This window comes from Lissotriton vulgaris, chromosome 5 (genome assembly GCF_964263255.1).
Source record: "Lissotriton vulgaris chromosome 5, aLisVul1.2, whole genome shotgun sequence".
Taxonomy (NCBI): Eukaryota; Metazoa; Chordata; class Amphibia; order Caudata; family Salamandridae; genus Lissotriton; species Lissotriton vulgaris.
Genome location: NC_141693.1, coordinates 1,939,287,656 through 1,939,309,675, shown reverse-complemented (window position 1 = coordinate 1,939,309,675; position 22,020 = coordinate 1,939,287,656). Strand labels below are relative to the sequence as shown.

The window sequence follows — 22,020 nt, the reverse complement described above, 5'->3', positions numbered from 1 at the left end:
TCCTCCTCCTACTTAGCCCCGCCTACAGACGAGAACGCGGGACGCGCGCGGACGGAAGCGCGGGCGAAGACCGGGCAAAGAGCGGGCCGTTTGAGGCCGTTCGAGGACGGTAGGGACCGTACCGGCCCCCCCCCCCCTAAATCTTGCTTGTGCCTCTCTGCCTCTCCTCTTCATTCCTTCACTTGGCCCTTTTCCGCATCCTCAAGACACATAAACAATGAGTAAAATGGAAACTAGGAGCAAAGTCAATCTGGCTGTCACTGGACTGACGACGCCCGCTGCTGCCCAATGTAAAATTGACAATTATTTCCTAAAGGCGGGATCTCTGTTGATTGATGACATCACTGTCTTAGAAAGACGCATTTCTCAAGAAATCGCGTGGGTCAGGAGATCGTCTATGGGTATCCTAGCGATGGCAAAAACCCCTGAGGAACGGTCACACATAGACACCTCGCAGCTTGGAGCTTGTGGAGGGGACCAGCCACCTATTAGCATAGATCTCTCAGAGGAAACCCTAAGCGACCTCGAAGATATGAGCCTACTCTCACTCCCACTGACACAACTTACACAGCCTCCTACCACTATGAATATGGGAGAACACACCGACTTAACATCACAAAGCCCTAATCTACCGAGGGAAGATTTGCCATCTGCAATAACCACTCCAGATACAATAGAGTTGCACCCCAGCAGGGGTCTCCCACAAGCAACCCCCCAGCTCACAGCAAACAATTGCAGTTACCGATATTACGCATTCCCAGTCACAACACGCAAGTGCACCGAAACCTCCACCAATCAACCAGGATCTTAATAACGCATTACCAAAAGCACAAAAATCAGTAACTGTAAATCTTCCACCAGAGGTAGCTGCATACACCGTTATTTTAGCCGGGGCGCCCGAATTAAAACCGGCTGCAAGCGAGACAGGGGCCTCATTAAAAAACAAAGTAATTAACTGGCTATCCACATACAGACCACTTCCCAGAGGTATGACTAGCGATATTCGCATGGTAAGAAGAGTCTCATGGGTAGGAAAGACACCTAAAACAATCAGTGGCGACTGTATACTGGTCAGCTTTAAAGAACCAGGAACAGTCTCCTATATTTGTGGTAGCTTCCCAGAGGATGAGGGAAACAACATCCATCCACTCCCTCTTTCGTACTTCTATCCATTAAATACTCATATACCCAATGATCAGAGATGGGGACACCACCACGAATCACTGGGAAATTGGGGGGGAAACCAGGGAGGGAGGAGAATCCCCTATAATCAAATGCGAATGACTTCTGCCTACCCGCCAGTTTATGATGACCCCCAAGGTTGGGAGACTGTAAAGAGAAGAGGAATGGGAAGGGGGGGATTCGAAAGAGAAGTACCTTGGCCCCCTAGATATTATCAGCCACCGTTTCTACCGATCTTCAACCGATACGACTGCCTCGAAATGGTGGACTGACAGCTGGCCTCCGAAGAAAGGGCACCCGCGCAAATACTAGGGTATGACACAACTAATCCTATTGATTGCGGCGGTAAAAATCCCCCTAACATCATCTACGGGGAGGAGCATTCTGCTACTAGAAATCTGGGAATTCTCCAACAGAAAGTAGTAAGGGAAACCAATTTAGAGGGTACATGCAGGGAGCAAGGGCCGATACAGAACCAAACCACAAAGGGAAACAGGCACCATGTCCCTCACACACTAAAACTGCTCTCATGGAACCTGGCAGGTCTGGCCAATAAAATAGACTCGGACTCATGGGCCGAATTAATCAATTCTAAAAGTGCCTGCCTCTTCCAAGAGACCTGGGCAAGGGAGGAGCTTACCTATAGGGGCTTTGAGATATTCTCGATACAAGCAACATGGGGAGGGAGAGGTCGACCATCTGGAGGCCTGGCAATCTGGGTGGCCTCGGACCTAGGCTGCACAGCCTCATGATACATCGTGGATTCGGAAGACATACTGGCTGTCCTCCTGGAATGGCCGGGATCTCATAAATTAATTGTAATAAATGTTTACTCCAGGCCAGTTTCCATAGCTGCCACCTCCAAAACCATTGAGGCACTGTCAGCCTTCTAGAAACTATTCCAGAAGGTATACCATACCTAGTAGGGGGAGACTTTAATTCACATTTCGAACCGCTACCTGGCCTACTTGATGGACCCTCCCTAGAGGAGGATTCAAGTTGGCAGGTTCCTCCTACAGAGGCTCCCCCTCCCAGAGCATGGACACCACTAGCCGTTCAGATAAACACGCTTACTCTCACCCACGGCCTGAGAGCCTGTAACGGTCGAGTTGGGTCTGATATCCCGAGCAAATGTACGTATAATAAAATCGGGAGAGAATCTAGACTGGATTACTTTCTGGTACAGTTGCATGCCTGGAAAAGGGTGGTGTATTTCAGAGTAACACCTAGAGAGGATAGTGATCATAACGCCCTAGAGCTGGACTATGTCATCCCCTGTATGGAGGAGTGGGTGTCAAATGGACAAAAGCCCAGAGAGGGACACCTTCTGGATAATAATAGGAGGAGGATAAGATGGGAAAACCTTGCTTCCAGCGAAGATAAGCTAGCTACCCTCTACGCTGGGATTACCCCAATCTTGAAAGAGGCCTTTGACTTATGGAACTTAGATTCCACGAAGGAAATTAGCGAGGATCTCGCACAGATACATAACCACCTAATTAAAAAGCTTGAGGCTGACCTATTTTCCACCAGACCGCCTAGAACTCAGGGATCGTACAAAGGCACCTGGTTCAACACCTCATGCCGAGATGCAAAACGCGACCTATTATCTACTATAAAAGCAGGAGGCCCGAAGGAAGAGATCCGCATCAGAAGGAGGGCGTATAAAATACTTATAGCCAACGCCAAGATAGAGCGGGATGTGCAGCACTGGGAGAATCTCTCGGAGTCCTTAGCAATAAGAGACTCCCGTAAATTCTGGAGAATAATTAACCACGGTTGTGAAAATCTTCCGCCGGCTATTCAACCAAACATTGCTGCAAGTGTTTGGCAAAAACACTTCCAGTTGCTATATTCGCTGGAGGAGGGGGAGACAGAACCATCGCCACCCATCATTCTTGATAAACAGGCCTCTGATCCCTTCACTGTAAAAGAGATTAGGATGGCGATAGCAGGGCTGTCCTCGGGAAAGGCACCAGGCTTGGACGGGGTGCCGGGTGACCTATTCAAGCAGGAACCTGGAATCTGGGCACCCTACCTACTAGTGATATTTAATGCAGTGCTGGGGGGATGAAAATACCAGACACTTGGCTGGGGGCGGAGGTGGTCCCGATTTTTAAAAAGGGGTCGCCCCTGCTCCCAGCCAATTACCGCCCAATCAGCCTCATTGATGTCTCCCAGAAACTATTTGGCAGATTAATACTTAATAGGCTCCAATGCTGGATAGAGGAGACCGACATCTTAAGCCCTCTTCAGGCGGGATTCAGAAAAGGAGTCTCCACAGTTGACCAAATACTCAGACTGAATATTATCTACTGGAAGGCGGGACGCTGTACGCGGTCTTTGTGGACCTTCGTGCCGCCTTCGATTTGGTCCCGCGGGCTAAATTGTGGGAGGTGCTGGCGGAGTTGGGTGTCCCAGGAGATATTCTCCATATCTTAATCAGATTGCACACTGACAACTATGCCCGAGTCAGATATGGAAAGGGGGGCAGGTTGACGGACAAGTTACCCGTTCGCAGAGGGGTAAGGCAGGGTTGCGTATTGGCGCCAACCCTGTTTTGCCTATTTGTGAACGGGGTGATAGAGCACCTGAACAGGATCCCTAATATCAATGCTCCGCAACTGAACAGCAGCAGGATGCCTGCGATCATGTTCGCGGATGACACCCTGCTGCTGTCAAAAACGCCAATGGGGCTGCAAAGGATCCTGAATGGCTTTTTGGGGTTCTGCAACGAAAGGGGCTTGGAAATAAACCCCTCAAAGACAAAATTCATGATTCTTAACCCCAAACCCAAAAACTGCCCAAATCCCCGCCTAGGAACCACAACCCTGGAAAGGGTTTATATAATAGAATACCTTGGCATAACCCTGAACCAGAACCTGACATGGCTACCACACAAAACAAAAGCAACCACAAAATTAGTTCAGAGGGCAGGTGCCATTACAAGAATTGCCCAAAAATTTCCTCTCCGTCCATTGGTACCTGCCATCCATATCTATAAAGCTCAAGCACGGGGAGGTATCAATTATTGGGCTGAGCTCTGGGGACACATTCCGTTACATACCATACAGGTTGCAGAAAACAACTTTATAAGACAACTAGCTGCACTTCCCCCGAGCACTCCACTCCTCCCCTTAAGAATGGATCTGGCATTGCGACCAATTACTGAGGAATTGGGCCTTAAACCCCTGAGTTATTGGAGGCACCTGTGGAGTAGTCAGGATCTGGTAAACTACAGAAACGAACTGCAGGAACTTCTTAGATCAACCTACGCTACCAAAATCCCCTGGATAAAGTACATCAGGGACATGTGTACGACTCTTGGAGTCCCAGAGCTATGGTCTGAACCGGAAATTGTGTCTGCAAGGCTGTCTTGAAAAGCCCTTTCAAATTTATTCTATAGCGTCATGCTCCAGAAATGCTTGAATTCCACCTTGGAAGGATCCCTAACCGACACATTTATCAAGGTTAAAGACTCATATAGTCATGAAAATGTACTAGATGCCATGACTCCTGTGTTTGCACGGAAGATCTACATGCAATGGAGGTATGGATCCCTCCCCTTGAGGTCCCTCACTAAATCCTGGGCCGGCTATCTGGACTCAGGGGCATGCCCAGCCTGCAACTATAAACTGGAAAGCGATCTTCATGTGGTTCTGTTCTGTAGAGCCTATAGCAGAATCAGGAGTTATTGGTTGGTCCCCCATTTAAAGAACTTGGGCTTCCGAACATATGCTCCGGCCTACAGAGTTCTTAAGACAGACCTATCGGCACCAACAGTGTTGGCAATGGCAAGATTTTTGACGGCAATGTGGCGATTACGCACAAAAATAATTAAGGACACCACAATTGTGTGAACACTTTTCTCTAATTCTCTTGCATAGTAGCCCTGATATTGTTTCATCCTCTTCTCAAAGAAAAGTGTTATGTCAGCAACCAGAGCGCAATCATGATTTTGATGAATTGTTTTTAAAATGTACACCTCGTTTTATAATGTTTTTAACCGCTTAATAATGAAACCAATTTGTATATCTTTTATGATCTTTTATGATCGAAATAAAGATTATTTGAATTGAATTGTAAAGGGTTTCCTTTAAAATTAAGACATGCTTAAAATTTAAGGGATTAATCTTCTGCATTTTTTAGATGTATGAAATAAAATATTTAGCCTGGAACGTAGCCGGGCTTAATAGTAAGAACAAAAGGTGCTTGGTTAAAGAGGAATTGAAAATGCATAACCCCCATATAATTTTATTATCTGAAACACACATTGCGGTGAAGGATAAGAAACTCCTTAAACATCTGGGTTACGACATCATAGTTTGTTCTGCTTTTGGACAATCTACAAGAGGGGTTGCCATACTTAAAGATACTCGATTTCGGGCTGAGACAACACAGACTTTTATGGGTAAAGATGGCAGATGGGCAATAGCGCAGATAAGCCATGAGAATATTAAATATGTTTTATGTGTGGTCTATGGCTGCAATATAGACGACCCTAGCTTTTTTGACCATCTGAACGTTAAACTTTTGGGCTTGGAGGGAGAACTTATTATTATGGGGGACTTTAATTGCGTCATGGATTACAGAATTGATACAACTAGCTCTGTGCGATATCAAAGGATGCATAAAACAAGATCAGCTATCCTGGACTTATGCCGTGTACATAACATCAAAGACGCTTGGCGACGCTTAAACGCTAACAATCCTGGATATACATATTACTCTGCCCCGCATAAAACATGCTCCAGGCTTGACATGGCATTAGCAAGCGAAAATTTATTGGTGAATAGCTCTATGGTTATATGCCCTCGTATATCATCGGACCATAATGCAATATTATTGACAATCAAAACAATAAATACTAGAACTACACCCAGACCATTCTCTTTCCCGAGATATTTGATTTCAGATATATCTTTTATGACGCAACTAAAATCACACCTTACCGAATTTATAGGCATAAATATCAACTCAACATCACCTGATATGGTTTGGGATGCCTGTAAGGCAAGTATTAGGGGTTTTACTCAGGCTTATATAATTAGACAAAATTTTGAAAACAAAAAAAATAATGACCAACTATTGATTAAAATAACAGCTTTGGAAGAACAACTATCATTAGCTCTTCAAAATAATGTAGCAAAAAGTATAGAAATCGGCCTTGAACTTTGTTCAATCAAAAATAAAATGAAGTCTAAATTTATCCAGAAAAGCACAAATTGTTTACATAAATTTAAAATAACACAATATGAGGGGGGCGACAAAATCGGGAAAATCCTGGCCTACAAAGTTGCTGAGGATAGAGCTAACTCTACTATCACAAGCATACGGGGGGCTAGCAATAAAATCTATACAAAACCTCAAGATATAGTAGAACAATTCGCCGATTTCTATAGAAATTTATATACCCCAGAAGTGGACTCCAACCTAGACGACATATATACATATGTGGAGGAGCACTTGGGGGACATGCAGAATTGCTCAGAGATAGACTCACTGTCTGCGGACATAACATTGGCTGAATTACATCTAGCGATAGCTTTGTTACCCGTAGGGAAAGCGGCGGGTGAGGACACCATACCTCTAGAAATATATAAATTCTGCCTAGAAGAGCTTGAACAACTATTGTTGAAGGTCATGCAATCTGTAGGCCTAGAAGGAAAGACACCTAGGTCATGGAATAGGGCAAAAATAATATTTTTTTTGAAAAAAGGCAAACCGAAGGAAGAGAGGGGGTCTTATCGCCCCATCTCCTTAATAAACACAGATGCAAAAATCTTTGCTAAAATTTTAGCACTACGATTAGCTCCTATTATGCCTCAAATCATCAACCCACAACAGCATGGTTTCATAACTGGTAGGGACACCACTATACATACGAATACGGCAATAACTGCATTAGATGTGGCAGAGACAGAATCCACCCCACTTGGCATAATTCTATTAGATGCTGAAAAAGCTTTTGATCGAGTGGGGTGGGACTTTCTCTGGCACATACTTCTTAGGACTGGGTTTAAAGGACAATTTTTACGGAGTATTCAAGCACTGTATGATAAACCCTCAGCATATATCAGCTATGGGGGACTGAGATCGTCAGACTTTTCTATCTTACGAGGTACCCGTCAGGGATGCCCCCTATCCCCTCTTCTATTTGCCATTTCACTGGAGCCTTTTCTGTTCGCACTCCAACTTCAGAATCAGATCGCACCCTTTAGATCAGGAATACAAGAACTAAAAATAACAGCATACGCAGATGACATCGCGATCTACACTGAAGATGTCGTGAAAGCACTAAAGGGAATAGCATTAGAAGCCGAAAAATATGGTAAGGTGGCGGGCTATAAATTAAATCTACTAAAAACACAAGTAATAGCTAATTACACACCTGCAGTGGCTGTGCCTGAGATCTGCCACTCCGCCACATATCTCGGGGTTAAAATCACGGCTAAAGTACGTGAAATAAACAATCTAAACTATGACGAATTAATTAAATCAACCAGTCTACTGCTAAAAAAATGGCACAGATTACCTTTGAACCTAACTGGCAGAATTAACTTAATCAAGATGAAAGTTTTGCCCAAATTTATATACTTATTTCGGTCTATACCACTAGCATTAAACAATCAATTTTTTAAAAAACTTGACGGTATACTTAGCAGTTTTATTTGGGGGTATAAAAAAGCAAGAAGATCACTGGCCCTTATGAAAAATAATACGAACTTTGGCGGACTTAACTTCCCCGATTTCAAACTATACTTTTGGTCTGCTTTTATAATCCGTCTTCGATCCTTATTAAATGAAGGTAGGACTCTATTTTTTCATTTGTTTACACTAAAATCCGACTCGAATATGTTTCTGTTCCGAATTAACGACCCCAATTACTACAAAAGGGTTAGATTTAAGACTATAAGAGACTTAATAAAGATCTGGGGTAACATACTTTCTTTTTGCAACACTAGCTTTTTTCACCCAAAGCTTCCACTTTGGGGCAATCCAGGCCTACCAAACATTTTTTCTGACACTAATACTCGCTGCTGGCTAAGATCGGGCATCACGGTTTTAGGGGATTTTTATGGAATACAAGGTTTTTTAGATTTCAATACTCTCAAACTATTATATAATCTATCTGAAAATATGAGATATAAACACTTACAGATACACAATTACCTAATTAATAAAAAACAATTATTGGAGGTCACTGAAAGCGATATCTGGACATGTTTATACTCCTCCAAAAATAAATCCACAATAAGCGAAGCTTACAAGCTCTTTGTTGGATTTAAATCAAATGATTGTATTAAACTGGCTGACAAATGGAGCAGAATGCTGGGGTCAAATATAACATCTAAACAGATTGAGAGCTCTTTAATAAATATCAATAAACGAGTGCGATCTTCAAACCTTAGACTACAACAATTTAGAACAACCTGTATGTTGTACTATACCCCGGAAAGAATCTCAAAATGGCCATCTAATAATAACATTCATAGTGATCGCACAAAATGCCCTAAATGCTCTGCCGAAGCAGCTGACTTAGCACATGTTTTATTCTCATGCCCGAATCTCAAAACTTTTTGGCATGATGTAGAAAAAGTTCTTAAACTGAAACATATTCAGCTACCTACATTTACGGCCACTTCTGTTTTGTTAGATACTTACTCGGCATCTTTTCCACAAGCTGCTTTGGCCACGATATTAATGTCCTGTGCTAAGCTAACTTTGGCCAGAGCATGGATTAGTCCAGAAATACCTAAGGTCTGGGATTGGTGGGCCCTGGTAGTCGAGATATACTCAATGGAGCTAGCTCTAGCTAAGATCAGGGGCTTACAGTCATTGAAAAAGCACCAAAAAATTTGGGGTACTTTTATAGATTTATGATGCCTTATTTTGTATATATTATATTTTCTCTTTTCTTGTGATTCAGGGGGGGGGGGTTTAGAAAATGGTTTGAACTACATTATTCGCATCAACGTTGAAAAGAAACTGATATTATATATATATATATATATATATATATTTTTTTTTTCTTCTTTTCTTTTTCTCTCTTTTTGCTGATTATCTATTTTCAAAACAATATTTCATGATTTAGCTGTATTTATTTTATATGGAAATAATTTATGTATGTCAAAATGAATTACTTATGAATTAATTCACTCATCCCTTGTACGCCTGCAAACAATAAAAACATTTAAAAAAAAAAAAGTAAAGGGTTTCCTTTAGTCTATCTGCTATGTTTAATTAGTAATGACTCTGTGTACACAATCACAGGGGCTTTCATTGATCTGCTGACTCCATTATGTTCCAAATATTTTCTCCAGATCCAAGGAAGATGGCACCTAATCTCAGGCGCCTATCAGAAAGAGGATACACTGAAAGAGGACAAGCAATCAACGTTTGCCTGGATAGAGATAGCCACAGTCGATGGCGTGACAGAAATGAAACACGTGTTTGGGATGTGAGTAATAATGTGTGTTAGCAAATCAGCTTTAAGGGGCGGGTTGCAGGATTTCCAGGACAGGAATACCTACCCACTAACTTACAACTTTGTGCATATTGAAAATACTTTGCAGTGCACATTCCTACTTAGAATGCAGTCAGAGATTTACTCCAGTAAAGAGCAAGTATTATTCTGAATCCAGTGAGGAACTGGGGATTGAACACCCTGTAAGAGGTAGAGATGTAGGGCAAGACCTTGGTCCATAGGAACAGGAATTTTTCCAGTGGAGAAAATAGGCACTTTTATTCACATGTGTCTAAATGTACAGCTGCTACACTGATGCATTACTGGGAATATCAGCAGAATTCAAGATCTACTCGTGGTAATCTGCAATGGCCACATCATCCCAGGAGAACTCATAACATTCACTCTGAATACCAAAAGATCTTAAAATTACTCCAAAATTATGGTGAAGTCGTTATGAATGCATTCGTGCATTTAAAAACAAAATCAAAACTTCAGTAAGATGGGCTCAAAAGGCAATTGTTTAATTCAAACTTATTAAACACTAGTTCTACTTACATATGCTGTCTCCAACATTGAAGCTACTATTACTTCATACAATAGGAAGTGACATAAGAGGAGGACAGAAAGTACATCGTAGAAAGTGGAAACTATAGAACTGTCCTGTGAAGGAAAATGCTTTAAAAAAGCTTGGAATTTTGGTCAGACATATTTAAGTTTATTAAGAGTCTCTTTAAACTGAGTATACAAGATAATGTCATGCAGGTAATGAAATATAAATGCAACAAAAGCTATGCTGGCTGTTTGGACTGTATTGAGCAGGGAAGTTTTTTTTTTTTTTTTACACAGGTAATTGCCTACGTAGGGTTCAACCACTTTGGGTTGGTGAAATGTACAAACTGACGTATCTCCACAGTGAAGGAAAAGCTCATGAGATTACCCCCTCCTCAATCTCGACCCCCAACCCGGCGCTCAGAGCAAAAACAAACATGGCTACATGGAAATGTGCCCAGCGTTGCCCGGTCAACACCGCCACTCTGTTCTACGTCATACATTTTCATTGCGGGCCCATTCCTTTCCTAGTCTTGTAAGTTAATAACAGTGACCTCAGCAGTGGCGTTGTTTCTCATTGCCGCTTAGGAACTTCATTCACACTAATGGATGCCTTTTCTCAATGCCTACTAAACAGTTTGCATACTAACCGTTTACAGCCGCGCGCTCTGGCAGCATGAGATGGGGGTGACTTGAGCGGTGTGAGGTTCACTCTGTCACAGCATCATACGTCCAAGTGCCCGTATGTACTGAACATGTTAGGAGGATGATGAAGACAAGCTCATGAAAACAATGTTGAAGATGGCCCACAGGCTGAGCAAACAGTGGAGGAACTAATTATGATATGCAAATCATAAATGACAACACAAGAAGTGAGGTCACAAGAAGTGACGCCTTGCCTTTTTAATAATCCTTGCTTAATAGGTCAAGGGCCTATTTTCCAGAAACCGCAAAGTAACAAGTAAAAAGAAATATGGAAATAGCACATTTTTGTTTTTCCGTTTTTTTAAGTTACATAGGGCCTGATTCACAGAATTAACTTAAGACAAAATCCTAAACTTACTACCATTTTAGTATTCACAGGAGGTACTTACTCATTTCGGTATTCACAGAAGTTAGGAGTCCTAAATTTAGAACTCCTAAATACCGTCTGTGAATACCGAAAGTCTTAAAGTTAGGATCTTTCTCAGTTTAGGAGTAGTAAACTTAGGAGTCCTAACTTTACTACTCCTAAACTGAGAAAAATCCTAACTTTCGGTATTCACAGCAGGCATTTAGGAGTCCTAAAGTTAGGACTCCTAACTTCTGTGAATACCGACATAAGTGACTTCCGTGACTGAATACCAAAATTAGTAAGTAACTTCTGTGAACACCAAAATTGTAATAAGTTTAGGATTTTGTTTTAAGTTAATTCTGTGCATCAGGCCCCCATACTTTCCATATATCAAAGGTGTTACTGAGCTCCGATTTGACTAAAAGTGAAAATATATTTCAAGTAGCCATGTGAAGCATGTACACTTCATTCTTACACTGCTTCTAAGGAGTAATCAAAACGTGCTTGTTATATTTTTAACATTAAACTTGCTGTTCAAGTATGACTGTTTCTTGCTGGTGTTCTTTATCTACCTCAAATAGCACTTAACTTCACATTTGCAGTTCCTTAAACAATAGAAGGGTGAATGGTAGCAAGTTCTTTGTTCTTGAAATAAGAAATTAAAACATAACTTCTTATTGAGCCATTTCCTCGAGTAAAAGGTGTGTGTTGCATGCTTGCAATGAGAGGTCGTACGATACTTGTTGCATCCCCTTGCCTGTCCCTGGGGTAAGAGCAGGGGTAAGCAGCAGCATTTCTACAGCTAGTGTAAACACATGGCAGAAATGTGTGGCCTGGTAAGACAAGGATTGGCATAGCCAATAGGTCTCGCCTTTGAAACATTATAAGTGTTTAGCCATGCAACAGTTGATGTTGCACCAAGGATATTGTGCTGCATAATTAAATACGTATAAGGTCCCAAAGGCGAGACCTATTGGGAATGCTGATGCTTGTTGCAATATGGCAAGTTCCTGTCCTTTTCCCAGCGCTGGTGCACAATGGACTGCCTAGTGCCGATGCAGGTACCCTTGCATCTATGGTGCAATATGTTGCATTCAGGATTGTTTTGTGAAGGAAGGGGCACCTTAATGCACAAAAATTATCCTGAGAGGCATTTTCCTCTTTCCATGCGTGCTGCAGAATGCAGCACGCATTGAAAGAGGAAGTAACAAGGAGAAATAAAGATATTTCTCCTCGATACGCCTCTCCAGGGGAAGTGTATCGTTTTGGCACAGTCCCAGGTTTACCAGTTCTGGTAAATCTAGATTTGCGTACAAAAACATGCCTCCGTTGCGCGGAGTAAGGCAACGCAGTAATTTGCGCTGCGTTGCTTTACTCCAGATTTATGGAGCCACTCAGGGCCACACAAAGTGGCCGGGCGTGGTTTCATAAATCGCATTCATGTTTAGCGTCGATCGTGCACCACGCAGCGTGATGGAAGATTGACACAACCCATCTTGTAAATAGGCCCCTATGTTTCGTCCTCCCCCCACATTGCTACATGTCGAAGAGATAGTTAGAAAGGTGAAAATGAACATGATTTGTAATTCACTGATCTTGATTCTTTTTCAGCCACGGAAGAATTTTGATGATGAACTTAAACGTAACTGTTTCGGAGGAGGATGGCGGTGTTACAATAAAAGGTATACTTTTATCTTTCATCCATTGCAAAGCTCTTCAATGCATCAGGCTGCGGCAGCATGAAATTATGAACACGGAATATGAAATGCAAGTGAAATTGGACGACATTATGAACATTCCAAATGTTAATATGTAAAAAGCATTGCAGATTTCCTTCACATGACTTGCTGGCCAAGATGCAATCTGACTAAGCAGAACGAATGTGAAGGAAAATTGGAAGAGCCACGTTTGAGAAAAGGTTATTAGGGCATGGTGGGTTAGTTTGACTTTAATTTGAGGCTCCTGGTTCTCCTACAGTCTGCCATGCCCCTCTGTAGTCCTCATCTTAAATAGATTTCTGAAGGTAAAAAAGACCTCCAAATGCTGGCATATTTCTGAACCCACAGACAGACGTGTTTACGAACGCAGGAAAGCAGGAAGCAAGGACAGTTCCTCTGCTAAGGCGGGGGAGTGTTGCACCAATGCTTTTTGGCAGCGAAATAAAGGGAAAATAAAATATTAACTTGCGTTGTTATTTTTTTTTGGCCTAATTCCGGCAGCTTTGCTTAAGGGGGTGGGGGCAGGGGACCAGTGGTAGCACCCTCCTAAGTGCGCTATGACTGCTTGGCCAACCCCATCGGGCCGGCCAAACAGTCTTGCGCACTTCGCATGCTCTCCATGCAGGCTGCATTGCAGACTGCGCGGAGAACATCTCCAGGCTCCCAGTCAGCACAACACTGCTAAGGCAGCGTTTTGATTGGCTGAGAGCCTGGGTGTGCATCCTGTTCAGGCCAGCGAGGGAGGACTACGGAGCAGAGGCGAGGAAGCAGCGAGAAGGTCAGTTTTGTGTTTCTATGTTATTAATACCTGCTTCCCTGCGTCCTCCTCCCTCCCACCCATGACCCCCTGTCTCCGATCCGTGCTGGCCGGAAGGCAGGATGGCATGCACAGATGTCTATATATGGGCATGTGGGCTCACGTGCACACATCTCTATCTCTCTCTCCACTCTTTGCCGGTCTGTCTCCATGCTCGCTTTTACAAGCACTTCCTGTATTCTTCATTTCTATCTGCTACCCTTTCCTGCCTCCGCCTCGCCTTCTCTGCTCCTTCATTCCTGTACTGCATAAACGTGTCTACCCATAATGCACAGCTCCTCCACCAGACAGTGTAGAATAATGCTTGAGAGGCATATTATTTTGATTTAAAAAACCCTTCTTTTATTAGATTTGTGTTGATTGCTCATTCCTTCTGTCCAGCAACGATCTGAGCGGACTCTTTCCCTTGTGATTCAGAATGCTTTTCAGTTATGTGCTTCTCTACAGCCATTCTCCAAAACCAAGACACTGCTAGTGAAGCAGCCATGCCTCCGGAAGGGCCTGAGCCCATTTATCCTGAAATCCTTCAATGTCAATTCTCCGACTGTTCTTTTAAGCACCAAGAAAGTGTGAAGGGGAGAACAACTGTCGGGTAATCAATTCAGTATACAGTGTAACTCATTGTAGCCACACAATAACTCAGAGCCACAACTAGATGAAGGTTAGTCAAGTTTATTACAATTTTAAAAATAGTTGGACATATACGCATCTCAGCATAAGGCTATAAAAGTACAGAGGCAATAACAGAAAGACGAAGCATCTGAACAAGTTTTCCTGATGAGGCAGGAAAAGAACAATAAGTTCCATGATCAATATGCAAGTAATCAAAAAGCAGGAATCCAAGTTTCCCTGCATCGGCGCTTCATAAAAGAAAAGCATTTGTTATCCTCTATCCCTACTCTGACACTATAAGTGACATCTTTAGTTTATCTTTGCACAATAAGTTGAAAGAGAAAAAGTGTCAGTGATGGAGTCTTCCTTGGAAGTCTCTCCATCAAGTGATGGCTCAAGCAGCATAAAGCCAATCTGAAGGAAAGAGGACACTAGTGCTCAGGTGCTCTCCGTCCAGGAGGCAAAGTGGAGAGGTGGGCATTGTTCCTGTCAGAATGCATCATATTCTCAAAATCATATTCGGCAAAGGTCCTTATAATGCCTTTCTCGCACATGCTCTAGGATGGGTACAGCCACAACATTTCCATGACGTTGAAACGTTTCTCCATGTACTCTCCTTGCAACAATTCGTCCTTGCCATTCCCTCCTACTCTAGGCTGGACACGGCATATTCAGATGACATGAGAGGAGGGAGGAAAAGTAGAAGAGGGAACTATCCTGCTGTGTTGGGATCAGTGAAGGTGAGATGAAGACCATGGCTGCGGGAGGAGTAACCTTTGCTGGGTGTGAGGTGTCCAAGCTGGACTTCGCCTTGGATATTTGAGAAGTCCCAGTGCTGTGGATAAGATTGCAGCTGCCCGGCATAGGTGCCTCAAATGAACGTGCACCGTCTCTTCAGCAACAGGCAGTGTGACCAGTGGATAAACAGAGGGTGTCTATTTTTAATTTGTGAAGGGTGTCTCATTCAAAGGAACAGGGCAGGGGTGCTCAATAGATGACAGGAGGCTGTCAAAGAGAGGATTGACAGGTAACCAGAGTATGGTTGTGGGTACAGTATTTACCAAATTACAAACCCCCTTCAGTTTGCAATACCATTTTTGGACTAAACACTTTTTATTCAAGTGCTTTAACATCAAGTTGTCTAATATTGGGTCGAGTTTATTCCGCATCAAAGTTTCTTGTTGATATCTCAGTTTGAACTTTTGCCTTTTCCATTATATGCGCGAGTTTCCAGGTAGTAGAAATTAAATAACAAGGGAGGTCTGCAGGGCTGGCGCGCAGTGCATGCATGGCGGCGTGCTTTCACTTTAAACGCAGTTTAAAGTGAAATCACGCCGTGTTTAACAAGATGATACAAAGGGGATGATGGACGGGGCGTTTGAGCAAATCTAACACTCACCCCCAGTCAACTGATCTGGGTTTAATCCATCACCATTCTTTAGCTCACTCCACCACCCCAGTTCAGACATGGCCATATGCAAATCACCCTGTGCCTCATGGGAACAGTCCAGCCCGAACTGCCAAGCCATGTCTTCCCTGGACCGAAAACAAGCATCCTGAAAAATCAATTAAAGTTTCAGTTACAACATCCGATAACTTTATTAATACATTATTTCACTTATATAATTAGCATAATAGGCATTCAAAAAACATTTAGTGTCTTAGTGCATCACAACATTAATGCTCTATGTGAGTGTGTTACATCTATTTATACGTTGTCACTACATCCCAATGTGTCACTTGTCCAGCTTCACATTGGATCGAGTTAGTTTTCACCAGTACTTGTTATTGGTTAACACTTTTTCTAACATCAAGCATCGCTGCACAATGAATAATATGCGGGTGCAGGCTGCACATGATTATATTGCACCCCTAACAGGTACCCCAGATAGGGCACGAATTTCTACTCCATTACCTCTTTTGCCTCTGCATGGATTGTTCCATTGCGACAACACAGTCTATACTCCTGCAAACCTGTGCGTTGTGTGCTAGCATTTGCTGTATACTGTTTTGCTAGGACACTGGGCTTGCTTCACTGCAAAAGGGACCTTCCATGTTCACACTCTGTTTGTTCACCTTTCAGTTCACGTGCACAAGGTGACTTCACAAGTACACAAGATGTCTGATGATTGCATGATGTGGACAATCAGCAACTTCACTGAGTCGCATCATAATGTTGGTGACGTCATGTTTTGTAAGTATGCAACACAGGGCAAGGCAAAGGTTTTCACGAGGATGTCTTAATTATATGTTGAGGATGCATGAACAGAGCCCCAACGAGATCTCCAGGCCCACCTTTGTGTGTTGATGAGTGATTAGTGTTGAGCCACATGGATCTCTAAACCATACGGATACAAGGCCTTGAAACTAGATATGAGGACGAATGTCTGACATAATATCGACAGACAGAATATCGAAATGCAAAAATATCGGAGCAAAAATATCGACATAAAAAATATCGGAATCCTATCTTCATAAAGGTAAGTACAAAAATATCGAAAAAATAATATCGTAGTACAAAAATATCGGAATCAAAAATATCGTTTTTTTAAATGTATTAATAATAATGTAAAAATTATTTTAAAATACATATAATTTTACAAATATTAAATAAAAATATTGAAACAAAATTAAAACTAATACATATACATTTAAAATAAATAAAACACTTAATAATTTAATGTAAACATTTTTTTAATGTTATTTATTTGATTTAATGTAATATTTTTTTGTTTTTACCCTGTACGCCTGTACCCCAAAAACCCAAAACTGACCCTGAACCCTAAAAATATCCCTGTACCCCAAAAACCCAAAACTGACCCTGAACCCTAAAAATACCCCTTTACCCAAAAACTGAAAACTGACCCTTATCCCTAAAAATACCCCTTTACCCAAAAACTGAAAACTGACCCTGAACCCTAAAAATACCCCTTTACCCAAAAACTGAAAACTGACCCTGAACCCTAAAAATACCCCTTTACCCAAAAACTGAAAACTGACCCTGAACCCTAAAAATACCCCTTTACCCATGAACTGAAAACTGACCCTGAACCCTAAAAATACCCCTTTACCCAAAAACTGAAAACTGACCCAGAACCCTAAAAAATACCCCTTTACCCAAAAACTGAAAACTGACCCTGAACCCTAAAAATACTCCTTTACCCAAAATTAATTAATATTATTTAATTACCAATTAATTATTAATTAACCATAACAATAAAGTAAATATATTAGCACATTAGCTGTAATTAATGTAATTTAATAATTAATATTATTTTTCCAAATTAATTAATTACCTAAGAATAACAAAAAATTATATATAAAAAATACTATAATTAATGTAATTAAATAATTAATATTAATTATTTACCAACTAATTAATAATTATAAATATGTACAAAATTATATTATATTATATTATATTTTGTATATCGATATTTAAAAATCGATATTTTGTCTGTGTACCATGAGGACATGCAATGTCAGAACTGCAGCTCGAAGTACCCTCGGGTAATATTTCACCACGCCAACATCACATATGGGACCTGTAAATTGAAACAATTAAATGATAAACTGAACTACAAAATGTCAGGTTTCAATAGAAAAGGGGAATTTAGAGAAATCAAATAATAGTGAATTAATTCCACAAAAATGTCACTCCTTTCACCATTTGTAATGTCATGATATAGTTAAACACATACAAGGCGGTGGTCTCTCCCTGACCTTCTACCGTTCTATAATTTTAAAATGCTGCACACTATCCTATTTACCCTTCACCCAGGCATACCATTTCCACTCTTACCCCTGATGCTACTTTCCTGAACCACACAGCTCCCTGCTACAAACATATTTTGTCTCCACTCCTAAAATCTATTCGTTGGCAGAGGTCCTCTATAGATACATTGGTTATGATCTGATAGTAGCACCTTTGTGTGTTTTAGTAGCTATAAATAATGGGGCATTACAATTAGATAATGTTGATTTCAAAATTTCTTGCTTGAATTTTGATTAGTGAGCTAGTTACTCTTGGTCAGTATTGTTTTTGTTTCTTTTCATATTTTTACTCTAGTAATGTTCTTCCTCAGTTTAACAAAAGTCAATGTCGCAATTAAAAACATGAAATATCGCATTTATTTATTGTTTTGATATTGCACTCCTTGACCCTGAAGAATACCAGATACTTTCGAAAAATTGTTTAGTGAGAGAATAGGCAGATTTGCATACCATTTGAGGTGGTGCAGTATGTAGGGTAAGGAGGCAAGTGAGAGTAGGTAGCATCAATACAAAAGATGAGCAGCTAGAGGATATATACGGTGGTTGTCAGCCACAGCATAGCTGTAAACCTCTGGACAGCACAGGGGTGATAACAAAGAGGATGTGGCAAGTGCAGGCAGCTAACAAGGTGTCTACTTCTAGCCGATATGGGGCATTAGTGCAACTAAAGCTTTTGTACAATTCTAGTCAGAAGAAGTGCACAGTAGAGCTGAAGTAGGGCATCTGTATCATCGGATACTGTAGAGTGACAGGTGACAATGCAGGTTTAGAAGATGATCCCTTAGGATGGATTTTCACCACCCACAGAGAATGCCCTGGATAACAAAGTACCAAACGTTACTGGCTCTCTGACACCACTCTAAGTTTCCAGTGTTAAGAATCCACCTAACGTAGACTGTCCATTGCCCTGCCTACAGACCAAGCCGCAAACCATGGCTGATCGCTACCTCTTAGGAGGCAGAACCTTAGCTAAATTGCCCTTCTAAAATACGGTGGCGGGTAAAGGACGCCGATGGATACATCAGTCATTCATTCATAGTGCTCAGAATCATTTAGGCTCGCCTAAGACTAATTATTTTCTCATATTACATCAATTTCCCAATTGATCTTGATTTGAACTTTGCTGTTGAATGTATACATTGGTTTTTCCAGTCACTCTTTAAAAATAGGATTTGGTCATGGACCAGCTCAGTGGTCCTCCTAATGGTGCAGTCATGTGATCTTGGTCTTTTCATTTTCTAGGTCGGTCTCCTAGTGGGAACGATGCTGACGTGGAGGCTTTCAAAAAATACTCGCAGTGCAAGAATCTAGACTTCACGGTAGAAAGGCGGAGCCATTTCGATTACGGTGAGAAAAGAAATATATATTCCTCCATCCTCTCAGAGAGTTTACTTTTTGACAATAAAATTGATTTAGGAATTGAGATAATGGGGTTCAGGTTTTGACCACTCTTACAGCTAGGATGCCGCCACACAATAGTTGTGGATTTTTGCCCAAAAGGCAAATGTGAGTGAGCATCCATACTGAACCAACTGCAACTAGCCTAGGGGATTTTACTTTCTATGACATTATTTCAGGCAAGCCAAGCTGTTGTAAATAAACCAAAGCAGTTCTATAAAGTCTCAGATTCGGCAAATACCCAGTTTTTAATTCAGGCAATAGTCTACTTTTATGTGAATCGTGTAAAGGCACTCGTTATGATGATCTATGCAGAGAAGGCATTCATTCTTGGGAACTGAGATGCTTTTTTTACAGTCTTCAAAAATTTGGTTTTACTTCCCAACTTATTGCTATGCTTTCAAACTTATGCCATGGGGCGCAGGCTAAGGTGTTGGTAAATTCCAAGATGGCTGGTTCAATTGCAATTAAAAAGGGAACACGGCAAGGGTGTCCCCTTTCTCCAAGTTTTTTACTTTTTTTATTGAACCCTCATGAAACAACTCTGTAAAGTAAATATAGGGGCATTCATAGAATGAATGACTAGGTTTAAGTTATTTGTAGACAATATTATTTAATATCTTCAGCCTGATGAGGATAATATAAGGGGAGCTATGCAGATGATAACAGAATATACTAAAATAGGAGGATACAAGATAAATCAGAGTAAAACAGAAAGAAAGATCGTTCTTTAATGTAACAGCAGCTGTCCTTCCAGAGTCATTTCAGTCACAAGCAAGGGCGCAGACCCCAAGTACGATATCTGGGGGCATCAGTGACAAACAATTTTCCAGCCTGTTCCATCTGAATCATGAAAAAAGGCTTAGAAAGATAAAAGGGGTGCTCGAGAGGTGGTCACTGCTCCCCTTGACAATAATAGAACGCATCACCATGATTAAAATGCCGGTGCAACCACTGATGTTATTTCTCTTTTCCACTTTTCCAATAAAAATTCCCCAAAGTTTTTTTCAAGAATTAGATTCAGTATAAAGGAGTTTTATCTGAAAAAGGAAATCATCCAGGGTAAAATTGGGGGTTCTACAACTTCAGAAATCACATGGTGGGCTAGCGCTTCCCTATATGCAAAGCTCCTACCTGGCTATTTTAATGGATGGTTTATTTAGGTATTTAAATGAATGTAGATCATTAGATGAAAAATTGTTTTATAAAGATGATTCAGAACTCAGAAATTAGCCTACCAGCTTTTATCAAAATAGCGCAATTACAACAAAAGACCAGATATACGTTTCTATGGGATACTATCGGGCAGATGGGTGCTATAAGTAAACTCTATAAATCACCTTTTGATGGATTTTTTTATTATTGTTGCAGGAGTGCAGGTACTTGGCTTTCTTTAGCAGATTGTGAGTTCAGGTTCTTGAACTCCATAGGTTTTAAAACTTTCAGTGATTTTATCATGTGGGGAAAATCTTTTTCTTGGGAGGAACTACTGGCAAGGAGAGGCCCGCAATACAAGAAACATTTTTTAAGCTTCAGCCAAATTAAGTAATTTTTGCAGGTTAATGTTAAGAGTGAGAGCCAGGAGCTGCACCCGATTAGCAGGGGTCTGGTTAAGAGCAGATTTTTAGGAATGGGAAACTGGTACAAACTGCAGAATGGTCTTTCCTCGCAGGTCAACCTAACTAGTTTTCTTTCCAGGGTATTAGAGAAAACTCACTGTAATGTGCCAGAGAGTGATTGACGTTCAATTGCTGAGATAGGAAATGAATCCCTTTGTGCTGCAAACTTTAAAAGAATGTCATTCCTGTCCAGATGGAGGGCATATTCTACCCATGAAACTCTTCAAAAAATGTATGTAGCTGTATCAGATAATTTTTTCATTGTCATCGATAAGGTTCAGGAGGTTGGCTCCATATGTTCTATTCATGCAAGCCTCTCTCTAATTTATGGCAGGAATTGTTTGAGGCTATTGGTCAGACCATCGAGAGCTCGATATTTCTAGAAGCTCGTCTTGTTCTACTTGGGGTTACAAAAAAGAGCCAACAATTAGTAAAGGGTACACAATAGTTTATATCTATAGCTTTGACGATAACACACTCCTTAATTCTCCAGAACTGGAGGACTGATAAGATTCCAACAGTCCAGAGCTAGAAGAGTAAAATTCTTTGCACAATGAATTTTGAGGAGTTATATGCAAAGCTAGTGGAGGTACTTAAAAGGTTTTAATGCCATTTGGCTATACTTGAAATAAGGTGGAAGGTTATTTAAAGGTTATTTAAAGATCTGTATTTCACTACAAAAGCATGCCCCTTCTGTCTGTTCTATCAATATAGAAAAATGTGGTTGCTTAACTCATGCCATTAATATGCTTGAACTTGGCAATAGATTAGAGGAATTGGGCCTGCGCTATTGAAAAGGTGTCCTGATCTGGATTTCTGCAATTTAG

At 41.2% G+C, this 22,020-nt stretch overlaps 1 protein-coding gene across 1 annotated transcript in view; it reads left to right on the top strand.

The window, feature by feature from the left end:
- Positions 1–22,020, top strand: part of LOC147717810 (uncharacterized) — a 321,013-nt gene that overhangs the window by 137,538 nt on the left and 161,455 nt on the right. Inside the window, exons 2-5 of the mRNA XM_086924598.1 lie at positions 9,507–9,643; positions 12,867–12,937; positions 16,486–16,596; positions 19,419–19,523. Of these exons, the coding sequence (XP_086780724.1) occupies positions 9,507–9,643; positions 12,867–12,937; positions 16,486–16,596; positions 19,419–19,523 (424 nt within the window). The remainder of the gene's footprint in view (positions 1–9,506; positions 9,644–12,866; positions 12,938–16,485; positions 16,597–19,418; positions 19,524–22,020) is intronic.